This window comes from Myxine glutinosa, chromosome 13 (genome assembly GCF_964187855.1).
Source record: "Myxine glutinosa chromosome 13, kmMyxGlut1.1, whole genome shotgun sequence".
NCBI lineage: Eukaryota > Metazoa > Chordata > Myxini > Myxiniformes > Myxinidae > Myxine > Myxine glutinosa.
Window position 1 is genome coordinate 28713701 of NC_136273.1, and position 14196 is coordinate 28727896.

General features: G+C 45.6%; 1 protein-coding gene across 1 annotated transcript in view; it reads right to left on the bottom strand.

Moving 5' to 3' along the window:
* The window catches only part of LOC144888570 (uncharacterized), a 121243-nt gene that overhangs the window by 77307 nt on the left and 29740 nt on the right, over positions 1-14196 (bottom strand). The window contains exon 4 of the mRNA XM_078766992.1: positions 12404-12461. Within this exon, the coding sequence (XP_078623118.1) occupies positions 12404-12461 (58 nt within the window). The remainder of the gene's footprint in view (positions 1-12403; positions 12462-14196) is intronic.

Sequence of the window (14196 nt, forward strand, 5' to 3'; positions counted from 1 at the left end):
AGTATGGAAATGGTTGAAGTATATAGGGCTGGAAAACATATGTCATCTTGATGGAGATAACCACATCTAAGGCATATGTAGAAATAGGATTGAAAACATTGACAATATAGCAAGCCTGAGTTATCAGCAGAGGAACATTTAGTTACCGTAGTTAGGGTTATGTATGTTTTTTATGCTTCTAATACTGATATCTCACTGGTACAAAACTTAACTCATCTCTTTAATACAGTGAATAGTAAATCTTCCACACCAATGCTTGGATCAAAATGTATTAGATGTAATAATATTGTTATGCTTGTGGGGTAGTGATATGTAGAGTCAGGTAGATTTGTGTAGGTATCATGCTCTGGATGTCGGGTAAGAACCATCACCATGTAATAAGTTTTGTTTAGCCGAATGTCGGATAAGAGTATATCTGTCCCCGTCATGAGGGGGCAGGGCATGCTAACTAGCTTAGGGCATAAGGATAAATTATTCCCTGTCCTTCGTTACCCTTTGTGATTCATCCTTTATCTCTTTTAGCACCACACCATAGACACCAGTGAGGAAATGCCCATTAATTAAAGCACACATAACAATAAAAAAAATAACCGGAACGCAGATGACGCACTTGGGCTGACAACCCCAACTTGGCAGGCTCCCATCGCTCGGGAAGGACAGTGATTGGGCAGGAGTTGACCAACAGGAAGGCCGGGCTAAAAAGGGACTCGCTGATTGGTGAAAGAAGGGCGAGCAAGAAGCGGCGTGCTGACTGGTGGAGAGCTGGGCAGGCAGTGGTGGCCTGCGGGCTGATTGGTGGAGAAGCGCTGATGACGTCACGACCTGACGTTAAAATAACTCGAGGACCGACATTTCGACTGTCTCTGTCTCTGTCTCTCTCGCTTGCCTTCTCTCTCGCTTGCCCCTCACGCCTTCCTCTGCCATCGACTCTCTCTCTTGGTTCCGGACTCTGGAGGAAGACGGTTGTGCGTGGACGAAGGGCTTCAAGAAGCGATCGGACCAACCGTATTCTGAGACGCCACCGGGAACTGTGGTTCTCCGTGCAGAGGACGGGTGGACGAAGCCAGGCACGGCTGGAGGAGCACCCTGCACGCGGCCCGTTCGCCTCGTGCGGGAAGCCTTCATCGAGGCCTAGTGAGGCATGTTTCGCGCCAATGCGCGCAACGTCGCCAACGCCCCGGATTATTTTGACGACCCCTCACCAGTGATCGGAGCTACGTTACACACGACACAATTATTTTCAGTTATCCTCCCCATTTGTCCGTGTTCTAAGTCTGGTGAGGGAGCGCTCCATTTCGGAATTTAGTTTACCGTCGCGTTTCTTGTTATCGGCATTTCTTTTAATAAACATTTTTGTTATTTTTTGTACATTTCTAAATCCGTGTTTGTTTGAGTTTATTTTCCGCAAGTTGTAACTGGGTGTGGCAGCCAAATTAGCTTGAAAGCCGATATTTTAAAAAAATCCCTTCTCTGAAACCACCTCACCGGTCGATGTGAAACCTGTCATGGCTGGTGAAATGTGATACTTGAAAACAGCTGAAGGGATTTAAATCAAACTTGTTTATTTTTAGGACAGTGAACGAGGGCATCCACCCATTGTGGGACTATGTGGAGGCATATTGGTGATGCAGTCGCATTGCTCTAGTTGTCCCCCGTCGCACCGCGGAGCGAAAGGGGGACTATTGTTTTCCACTCCGTCCGTGTGTGCGTCCGTCCGTGTGTGCGTCCGTCCGTGTGTGCGTCCGTCCGTCCGTGCGTGCGTCTGTGCGTGAGCGAAGGACCGAATTCTAATTTGGTGTGTGGTTGCAACTAGGCATATGGAAGAACCCTATTGAAAATTAGGTCGCCACGTCAAAATCCAAGATGGCCGTCGCCATGCATGTCTGAACCTTGTGAGCGGAATATCTTGAAAAATAAATGAACTACTAACTTCTAATCTGGTGTGTGGGTGTATCCAAGCATAAGGAAGAACGCTATTGAAAATTGGGTCACCACGTCAAAATCCAAGATGGCCACCACCATATATATATATATATATATATATATATATATATATATATATATATATGTCCGTCCATCCATCCATCCGTCCGTCCGTGCGTGCGTCCGTGCGTGCGTGCTTGCGTAAGCGAAGGACCGAATTCTAATTTGATGTGTGGGTGCAACTAGGCATATGGAAGAACCTTATTGAAAATTAGGTCGCCACGTCAAAATCCAAGATGGCCACCGCCATGTGTCTGAACCTTGCGAGCGGAATATCTTGAAAAACAAGCATTCTGAGTATTGCACTGCAATACATGTCCCCTACCAAAGTTCAAAGTGCCATAACTTTGTCAAAAATGATCGAATATGCAAATTTATGCACGGTTGATGCTAGTTTTCAAACTTGATCTGAGGTATGCTGAGACACGTGTGTCACGCCTCGCCTCGTTGATAAGCCCGCAAGGTCGCTCCGTGCAGCGGCCTGCACGTATTGCACTGTGTGAATTATATAAATTATTACCAACTCACGGTCTGAGGTACTAGCGATTCAAGAGATATCCATTTTTTTATGGCACATTGGAGAAGCCAATGCGAGGTTTCTTCTTCTCAGCTTGTCACAACTCTGTCAAATGCGATCGAGTTAAAAAAGTCAGAATTTGACCAAATCTGTTTTATTCGTTTGTTAATATACCTCAGCTATTGACAAATCTTAAATTAGAATTTTATTTGAGGTTAAAATGACCGCGACAGGTCGTGTCCAACGATGCTTTCAGTCTGTACATGTGATAAATAATTAAATCCGCACACTTGACGCCTCTTCTTCTTCACGCAATAACAACGTCTAGCTTCCAGACCGTACATCCAATCATCTTGACATTTTGCACACTTGTTACTCTACATGACTTCTACTATAGTATGAAGTTTCACGTCGATCAATAAAGCGATTCAAGAGATATCCATTTTTTAAAAATATTTTCGTTTAATTAACGATATTTGCCAAACCACGTGAGCTATCGCAAATTCCAAAAGGACATTTCAGTAGACTGACATGCGGAACAGATCTGTGAAGTTTCCCCTCGATTGGATCAAAAATGAGGGAGGGGCTCGGTTTTAAAGATTCATGCTTAAAAACGTCATAACTCTGAAACCATGTGACGCATGACATCATGCTCGCTGACTGTTTTGTTCGTCATGGGTATGCGATTCTGCCTGCAAAGTTTGGCCTCGATCTGTTCAGCCATTGCAGAGAAAAAGGGGTTTTCGTGTTTTCACGAAAAACAATATGGCGCCCGAACCACGTGACCTGTGACGTCATAATTACCATTAAAATATCCTACAGACCGAGTCCCTCCTATGGTGAAAATTTGATCTCAATCGGTCCTATTATTGCAGAGAAAATCTTTTTTAAAGCAAATGAAAACTTAAAATGGCACTGAGTTAAGGATCATCAGAATTATCAGAATTCCCAAAGTTCAAAGTGCCATAACTTTGTCAAAAATGATCGAAACGTCGTGAAGTACGAACTTAATCTGTAACTTATCATGAGGAAACGATGTGCCAAGTTTAAAATCATTAGCATTAAGCGTTTAGAAAAAAAGGCCGGAAAACTGTTCTTTGCGTGACGGACTGACGGAGTGACGGACTGACGGACGGAGTGCAAACCTATAGTCCCCTCCGGTGTACACCGGTAGGGGACTAATAAACGAACTACTAACTTCTAATCTGATGTGTGGGTGTATCTATGCATAAGGAAGAACGCTATTGAAAATTGGGTCCCCACGTCAAAATCCAAGATGGCCGCCGCCATCTATGTCTGAACCTTGTGAGCGGAATATCTTGAAAAACAAGCATTCTGAGTATTGCGCTGCAATACATGTCCCCTACCAAAGTTCAAAGTGCCATAACTTTGTCAAAAATGATCGAATATGCAAATTTATGCACGGTTGATGCTGGTTTTCAAACTTGATCTGAGGTATGCTGAGACACGTGTGTCACGCCTCGCCTCGTTGATAAGCCCGCACGGTCGCTCCGTGGAGCGGCCTGCACGTATTGCACTGTGTGAATTATATAAATTATTACCAACTCACGGTCTGAGGTACTAGCGATTCAAGAGATGGTATCTTGCGGTATCTTGGTATCTTGCGCATGCGCAATTGGTATCTTGGTATCCAATGCACAATTGGTATCTTGCGCATGCGCAAGATTGGAGGTCACGTCTCTTCAAAGCTGTCCATGCGCGCACGCTTTCGAAGTTAAGTAATTTTTCACAATTGTGTTTTTGCCGAAACTGTATCTTTCTTTCGGTGTGTGTAACTATTGGTGTGTCTTTAATAGGATTCTCGGTGTTGGTTTTTCATACCTGTGTACAGAATCGTCGGTTAGTTTGTGTCGCGTATTCTGAGGCCTAGTGTAGTAGGCTACCGTGTCCGACCTTGGCTTGAGGCTTTGTTTTTGTCTCAGCGGTTCTTCGATTGCGCTGCAATTACTTTCGGTCTCTGTTTTTCACGGTCTTTTCACCCCATACTTCCTTGTTTTAAAATCTCAACTCAAAAAAAAAAAAAAAAAATCCTTCTCTGTTCTTATCCGTTTGTTCGTTCTTGTTTGTTCATTCGTTCTTCGACCACGTTGTTCGTGATCACTTGATCACGTTCTTAAAAAATGTTTAAACTGTCTCCTGAAGAACTGTATTCTGTCGTATAGTATTTTTTTTATTGTTTTAATTTGTTTTTTGTATACAAGATCGAGGCTCATGAAAGAGCGAACATTAATCACACAGAAAGACAAACCGACACATAAAACATATAACATCGGGAGCAGTAGACAAGATGGGGAGAGAGGGGGAAGGACACAAACACAACATTTGAGAGCAGGGACCGAGAGACATGGAGACATCGAGAGATCTGTGGGAGGGAGAGGGCTTTGGGGGAGGGGGGGAGGAGGCATGGGAAGGGGGGGTGGGAGAGGTATAAAACATATGAACACTGCCAGGACTTCCAGGAAAGAAGTTGGAATTTCAAACAAGGTGGATCTGGGGTGAATTAGTGGGGGTAGAAAAGATCAAGGTTTTGGATGGGGGAAGATAAGAGATGGTGGTGAACAGCTGTTTTAAAGACCTGGAGGGAGGAGTGGGATTGAAGGGAGTGTGGGAGTTTGTTCCAGAGGCGGGAGAAAAGAGGAATGAAAGAGTGAAGGTGAGCAGAGAGCCGAGATTTCGGCAGTTTAACCATCAGAGGGTTGCTGGCAGATCTTGTGTGACCTGTAGGAATATTTGGGGGACAGAGTACAGAGAGAGCTGGGGGAGCAAGGCCGGAGAGGAGTCGGTAGAAGACAGAAAGACCACCAACCTGCCTGTGGTGAGTGAGTGAAAGGCCCTCAGAGATAGCTTCATCTGAAAGCTTTGGTTTCAACAGCGTGAAGCCGAGCTCGGTGTGAGGCAGGAGCACCGGCCCATAGGGGAAAACAGTATTCCATTGCGCTGCGGATGAAAGCCTTGTATGTGGTGAGGAGCTCAGGTGTGCCGAGGAAGGACTTCGCACGACGAGGATGCCCAGTCGGCGACTGGCTTTGGAGGCCAGCTTGGAAATGTGGTTTTCCCAAGAAAGATCATGGCAGATAGTGAGACCCAAAAGCTTGAGCGACAGAACTTCTTGGAGAGGATTGTTGAGAAAGTAGATGGGAGGGTTGTCCAGACGGTCTTTTCGGAGAGACATAGTAAGAGTGTGAGATTTGTCAGGATTGAAAGACATGTTCCACTTGTTTGACCAGTCTGTGATTTTGTCCAGGTCTTCAGAGAGTGAGGAGGCTGCAGACTGCCGATCTGAGGGAAGAGGCTTGGAGCGGCACAGAGTGGAGTCATCAGCAAAGAGATAAAGAGGATTTTCCAGAGAGTCGGAGAGATCATTGATAAAGACCAGAAAAAGCACAGGGCCCAGCACACTGCCTTGGGGAACTCCAGCCTGACCAGGAAGGGGAGATGAGAGAAATCCATTCAGGGCCACACATTGACTACGACCAGAGAGGAAGTCCGCAAGCCATGCATGGAGATTTCCATGGATACCATAGGAGGAGAGTTTGGTGAGCAGAGCTGGGTGCCAGACCGTATCAAAGGCACGTGATATGTCAAGGGAGACAGCTCTGATTTCCTGTTTGGCATTGAGGACCTCCATCCATTGTTGAGACAGCAGAAGCAGCATGTCCAGAGTAGAGTGACCTGGTCTGAAACCAAATTGATGATCAGAGATCAAGCCATTGGAGAAGAGGAAAGATTTCATATCCGAAGCAATGATGGATTCCATGACTTTGCTGATAATTGGGAGCAGGCTGATTGGTCTGTAGTTGCAAGGATCTGTTTTTGCACCTTTTTGTGTAAAGCGGTAATGTTTGCTGATTTCCAGGATGCTGGCAGATGACCTTGAGCAAAAGATAGGGTGAAAAGAACAGAGAGGGTGAGATAGAGCGGCAGAGTAGGATTTTAGGACCCGTGGGCTGATGCCGTCTGGTCCAGTTGCAGAATCAGAGTCGAGGTTAGACAAAAACTCCTCCACCTTGTCAGGAGAGAAGGACACAGAGTCCAGGAGCAGTTGGGTTCGACTGGGAAAGGTGGGAACAGAGAGAGATGGGTTTGGGACTAAAGATTTTGAGGCAAACACAGAGTTGAGGCATTCGGCTTTGTCACGTGCCACGTGCGATTTGTCACGTGCGATGTCAACGGTGTGGCCATTTGAGGTAAGGGAGGGGATGGAGGGGGAACAAACACCAGAAACGGATTTGACCAGATGCCACCAGGATTTGGAGGAAGGAGACAGGTTTGAGAGTTCATTCTTGAGTCAGGAGAGATAGTGCTTCCTGGCACTCCTGAGGGTAGACACACACTTGTTCCGAGCTTGGTGGAAGGAACTGAGATTGCCTTCAGTTGGATTAGCCTTCCAAGAGGCAAAGGCAAGTTGTTTCAGGGCAACTGCCTCACCACAAGATTCAGTGTACCATGGACGGGAGGAAGGGTAAGACAACTGAAGACGAGATGGGATAAATCTGTGCATGAGAGAGAGCAGTTTGCTTTGGAAGAATTCCCAGGAAGAATTGATGTCAGAGGCAGTGGAGATGGGAGACCAATCCAGACGATTGATGGCTGCTTGAAGACCGTCCCAGTCGGCCTGAGTGAAATGCCAGACTCGTCGGCGCTGAGGAGGCTCTCTGAGAATGGCCAGAGAGATGTCCACTTTAACAAGCACATGATCCGAAGAACCGATTGGAGCAGAAGAAGAGCAGCAGACATTAGCAGGGAAGTTTGTCATAACCAAATCTAGAAGAGAAGATACTCCATTGGCTGAGATCCGGGTCGGGAAATTGACAGATTGTGTCAATCCCAGTGAGTCACAGAAGTCCTTTGCTGAGGTGCCATGACTGGTGAGAGAGGAACCCACACCCAACCAGGTGGCATGATGACAGTTGAAGTCACCACATATGAGGAAGAGAGAGTTGGGATGAGTGGATAGAAGTTGGTCCATGTTGTCAGACAGTGAAATGTAAATGGAGCCATCACTGTTTGGGGGACGGTACAGAACACATATGAACAAAAGGTGGGAGCGGAGAGGAAGCCGTAGCCAGAGGTACTCCTTGGGGGTGAGGAGGAGAGAGGGCAGTGCAAGGAGAGTGAGGAAGAGAGTTTTTGATAACGATAGCCACCCCACCACCAGGACGAGGCTCAGGTCTATCATACCGGAGGAGGGAGTAACCAGGAAGAGATATTAAGGAATCAGAGACATCTTGAAGGAGGAAAGTCTCTGTTAAGCAGATCAAGTCTGGATTGTCAGAAGCAACCTGTATGGAGAGATCAGTCAGGTTTGAGCGAAGGCCCCGGATGTTTGAGGTCCATACCGTTAATGAAGAGAGAGGGGGAGCATCGGGTACAGGACAGGGGTGGGGAGGAGTAGGGTAAGATGAAGGATGAGAGGAGGAGGTAGGGAGAGCAGTTGATCGTGTGTCAGAGATTACAGAAGAGTTACAAGAAAGGGAAGGATGAGGAGGATGAAAGGTTTGATGGTGAAGGGATGAGGCACAGTGAGGGGTTGTTTGAGGGGGGGGCAGAGGAAAGTAGAAGGTTGGGGGGGGGGGGGGTGGAGGTATGAGATAGAAGGGAGACGAAGTGGGGAGGAGGCAGCTTTGAGGAGGAGGTGGGAGGAGCTGTCGGTGGTCTGACACTTGCAGCATTCTGTACAAAGTAAACCTAACTTTCTGCAGCTGCAGATTTAGTGACCTCCTTATGTTTTTCACGGGTCATGTACGAGAGCTTGGTTAGTTCTTACATGGCCTCATGTACTCATAGGATATTGGAGATGACATGTGTTTCACGTGTGACAACGACACCTTTTTCTCCAATGTCTTTTCGACAAAGAAAAGAGGAAAAACCTCCTGAGCATCAATAGTGCTGATCATCTTGAAGATCTCAAAGAGTACCTAAAGGAATATTTACCAAATTAAAATAACAAGGAACATGTACTCATCAGATTACCTGAGCAGATTTACATATTTTAGACTCGACTAATAGTTGAAGGTGAGACATATTATTGTGAATGGGTATGATTCACAATGTATGGGATAATACCCGATTACTCAATCGTACTTTAACTGGCTTTACGGGATTCCTTGACCCCTAATATACAGGTATAGACAACAAAATCATCACTCCAGGGTAAATAGTGAATGACAGCTATTTTAGGGGATTACCGGCCATGTTGGATACCATCTTGGAAATGACAACTTTCCGGGGGTCAGATTTCTGCAGACTTTTGTTTTGTTCATCAGTATGACCCAACGAACCAAAAATGATGACTGGATTAGATGACTTCACAGTTCTGCAAATCGTCCAACAACAACAATGGATTTGCCCATGGGACTCTGCTTGATGAGATGGTCAGATAGAAACAAAGACAGCTCTGTTTTCAGTGCTACAAAGTTGTACCAGTTTGCTGGTAGTGGCACCTGGCCTTCTACACGACGTTGTATTGGTTTTATGCCATGCTTACATTTCACACGTGTCACGGACTTGATGGATGTTTCCCAATACCTGTCGAATGCTAAATCAATCTGGTCATACTCTTCTCCAATTTTGTAAACTATCTGAACAAATACATCTGCATATTCACTGAATGTAATTGCATCTCTTGGTTTTCCCAGTGCCATAACTGGGAAATTAGGCCACGTTAATGGCCACGTAATTAGGCCACGTAATTAATAGGCCACGTAATTAGGCCACGTGACAAAAGGCCTGGCCACGAATAACAAGGAAGCTTGTTCCACTAACTGACACAGCTTCTGGTGTAGCTTGGCGACTTGTTTGCAGTTTTGCGAATACAGATTTGTTGGCTGCATGTAATATCCCATCAGTTTTCGCTAGAGACAGTGGAACTGGCATTATTTTGTGCTGTAGAATTCTGTCCAAGTTCACACTGCACCCTGCCCTGGAAGCTGTGGTGCCCGGAACCATCTTACACTCTCCGTCTCAGGATGGCTGGTCTTACTTTCTGTCTCACTCAAACTACAGCTACCGGGCTAGATTCAGTCTCTTTCTCGCAAACAAGCACCATACACTTTTCATCATACAGTTTTCTTCTCTTGTATTTAAGGCCCGGCCTTGATGAGGGCTATACAGTCCGTGCCTGGAGCCTCCAACATAAAACAAACCCCCAAAAAACAACCAAATTAGATCTTCTTAGTGCCGAGCCAGTCCTTGTAATACCAACTAAGCCCCAGCTACTCTTTCTGGTTGCATTTAATGATGTAACCACTCGGTTCCGTAGTCTGCAACAACCTGTTGAAACGTCGATCCAAAGCCTTGAACACAAAGTTGCCATCTTTGAATTCCTTCTCAACCTCAAAAAGGATCCAATTCATTTCTGCAAGCTCGACCATGCCCCAACCAAGCATAATTGAGATGGTCATATCGGTAAAAGTATGGTAACATACGTCCGAATGCACACAAGTGAAGATCACGTTCTGCTCGAATGAAAAGCAATAGGAATCCAACCGTTTGCATGTAATGCCTCCAGAATTGGGTGTTTGGATTCTCTCTCTTCAGTTTTTCTCCAAACTCTTCGATAATCACGTGTTTGCTTCGTTGCCAATATTTCAATCAGTTTAGCAATTTTATCTGATTGCGGGTATGTGTCAAACGAACTTATCTCCGTTTTCAAATCTGCCAGGCGCATTAAACACCTGCATATATCACACCACTTTTGCACTACCCTTCAGCTTAGCACAATGAGGTATAACCACTCTGCAGCAACTGTGTTGTGCAGCATCACAAGGGGGCTTCTGAAGCAGTATTCTTCTGATGCATTGCCCGTGTGACATTAATAAGCCACCAAAGTACTGACAATATCTGCCAGGCAACATGGCACCAATCAGATCTCAATAGATGCCATTGTAGTGGTGGTGATAGGTCTAAGCCCGTGGTTCCCAACCTGGGGGCCATGGTGTATTTCTCGGGGGGCCATGGGGTAATTTGAACCATACTAAAAATTAAATATTGTTTTGTTGTTTTTTTCTCTATTGTTTTGACTTTGATATTCGTTTGTTTTTTTCCCGATTGTAGATTTGACGTTATGGCTTCTGGGAGTAAAAAAGAAAGTATCTTGACGAATACATAAAGCTTGGATTCATGTCCATTACCGTGTCTGGCCAAGAGAAACCACACTGTGTGCTGTGTCACAAGGTTTTGAGTACTGAATCCATGAGGCCATCCAAGTTGAAGTTGCGACTCGAGACGAATCACACACAACATGCAAAGCAGGATCCCAAATTTTTCAAGAGGCATGAAAAGAATTTAAAGTGACAGACGTTGGATGAGGGAGGAGCTTTTCAACAACAAAATATAGCAACTGTCCAGGCTTCTTATGAAGTTTCTCTTGAAATTGCAAAGAGGAAAATACCCCCACTCGATTGGGGAAGACACTCATCAAGCCTTGTACCCTCCTCATTGTCGAACGGGTTCTCGGCAAGGCAGAGGCTCGCAAAGTTGAACAGGTGTCTTTATCGAATAACACAGTGCAGCGTCGTATCCGTGATATGTGGGAAGATGTGAAACAACAGGTCATCAATGAGATTAAGGCGGCGCCTTTTGGCTTGTTTTCTTTTCAACTTGATGAATCGACTGATGTTAGTTCCTGCTCCCAGCTACTGTCATTCGTTCGCTATGTCAAGGGAGATGATATCAAGGAAGAATTCTGGTTCTGCAGTGCCCTGGAAACAACGACAAAAGCTAACGACGTCATGGAAAAAATGAAGTTGTTCTTTGATACGGGAGGAATTCAGTGGGAGAATGTATGCGGTGTCTGTACTGACGGTGCTCCTGCCATGCTTGGTTCCAAATCCGGATTCCAAGCAAAAGTGAAGATGCTGGCACCACAAGCGAAGGGAACCCACTGTATGATTCATTGCTACGCCCTGGCTTGTAAGACTCTCCCTCTCTCATTGAAGAAAGTTCTTGAAGTCGTAATCAAGATTGTTAACTACATCAAGGCAGGGGCTCTCAACACCCGAATGTTCAAGGAGCTGTGCAAAAACATGAACGCGGAACATGAAACATTGCTGTACTATACTGCTGTACGCTGGCTTTCGAAAGGGAATGTTCTGAACCACGTCTTTGAACTTCATGCGGAAGTCAAACATTTCTTGAATCTTCAAGGGAAACATGACCTCCTGCAGCATTACGACAAAGAATTGTGGAACGAACGACTTGCTTATCTTGCTGACATTTTCGAGCAGCAGAGCCAGCTGAACCTCAAGCTCCAAGGAAGAGCAACTAATATTATTCTTTTCCACGATCATCTCAGAGAATTTGTTGCCAGGCTCCAAAACTGGCACAAGAAAGTGAACACAGGAAACATTGCTATGTTCGAAAGAATGTCTGAATTGCAAGACAGCATGGGAAAAGAGCTTGATTGAAAGAGAGAAATTTTTCTTGGGGGCATGCCCCCAGACTCCCCTAGCCTGCTTACATGCGTTCCGTCACTCGACCCTCGCGAAAGGGAGGGGGTGCTGGGGATGTGCTCTGGGAGCCAAGGGGGCCATAACACAAAAAAGGTTGGGAACCCCTCGTCTAAGCCATTCTGTGGTTACCAATGGTCCCATCATAAGAGCCAAGCCATATCACTGAAGTGTATGCAGAGGTGCCAGAAGAAAGGCTTGTTCATTTTCTCAGTAGCATTTATCCTCAAGGCACAATTCCAATAATAAAACGGTTTAAACAATATGTTCTCGTTACTGGAATTTTAAAACAAAGTGAAGGTGCTGCCATAACTCAAGTTTAACATGTGAGCCCAGAGTAGATTGCAGTCATTTTCAGTAATACCCGATTGTTTTACAAGCTACTTTCACACCCGACAACATGCAAGCTTAACGTAACAAAAAAGTACCTTACCACGGGACTGTGTGAAGGCAACGGCTGATCTCCTGGTTGGGTTGTTGTTCAGACAGTCCTGTAAATAGAAAAATAAATAATTCTCTGACTCGCTCTACCTCCTAAAACCCATAAACTCTCCAAAAACTTGTATATTTAAAACATTCTCAGCACTGAGTCACTCATTCATCATAACCTCCTTACTCTGCCAAACAACAGGGTAAGGGATTTTGGTCTGGTTGTCGGCGACCAAATCGACACCCCTCACTGGCTATGCCCCTGCCAGGACCAAAAACAACACCTGGCGAAGGGCGGATGAGCTCCTGTAGGGAGCCAACGTTCATCCAGTAATGAAATGGTGTCTCCTAAAAAAAAAAACCCTATCCGGTTTGGACCAGTTAAAGTTATTCCAAAGACTTTAAAAATGGTACGTGCCGCTTCCTTCCTTGAAAAGGATAGAGTACGCAATCCCCATTGGCTGCATCCATGAGAAGGAGGAAATTCCTCTTGAGGAAATGCTCCGCAATGTACAGTGAGAAAAGCGGCACCATTATTATGACATCGCTGGTACCTAAAGTATGCCGGTAAGTGACGGTAGTGACGGCACTTTCCCCAAGCTCAGGGGCTGTGTTAAGTGTTTGCCTCATCAGTATATCCTTGTGTGTGGATGTGTCAGCTCTATTACAAGCCTTAGCACAAGTATGAAAAAAAATCTTTCCATACAGACTGGAATATCTCAAGCTTTCTATGCTGTCTGGCACCCCGCCTTGCTCTCCAAACTCTCTGCCTCTGGCATCAAAGGCCGACTACACACATGGGCCACTGACTTATTCTACTCTCGTATCCAACATTTGGCTCCCAAAGGAATCCTTTCATCTCCTCTCCCTGTCAAGGCTGGAGTTCCTCAAGGCAGTGTTTTTGTGCTTTTTCTAATCATCATCAACGATCTCTCTGACTCTCTGGAAAATCCTCTATATCTATTTGCTGATGATGTAGCCCTCTGCCATGACATCCCTCATCCTTCAGACAGGCAGGCTGCAGCCTATTCTCTCTCTGTAGACCTTGAAAAAAATCAACAGCTGGTCAAACACTTGGAATATGTCTTTCAATCCTGAGAAATCTCACACTCTCACTCTATCTCTGAAAGGACCATCTGTCCACCCCCATCTACTTTTTAAACAATCCACTTGAGGAAGTTCAGTCACCCAAGCTGCTAGTACTTACTATCAGCCATGATGTTTCTTGTGCAAACCACATCATAAAAGTTGGCTTCCAATTGCCAACTGAAAATCCTCTGTCGTACAAAGTCCTTCCTTGGCACACCTGAACTCCTATCCACCTAAAGTCCTTCATCCGCAGATTGATGGAGTACTGCTTTACTGTAATAGTCCAGGCCTTCAAGATCATTGGAATCAATGGATGAAGCTGAGTCTATGGGCCTGTCACTTTGTCATCGCAGAGAGGTCAGTGGTCTCTGTCTTCTACTGCCTCCTCTCTGGTCTTGCACCCTCTGCTCCTTCCATGCTTTGTCCCCCACCCCCACCACCCCAGGTTTCTGCAGGACTCACACGGTCTACCATCAGCCCTGTTCTGGCAAAACTCCCAAAATCCAGAAGCATTGCTCACTCATTTGTTCCTCTTCTTCCCCACCTGTGGAACTAACTTACACATTCTGGGAAGGGCCGGGGGAAGGGAAACGTCTTCGACAAACGAAACGTGTGTTGGAAATAAAGGAAAATAACACGAATTAGGGGACACAGACCCCGCATACTCAATCTGTGCAGCGGCATGAAGCAGGCGGAATGTTCGCTGCA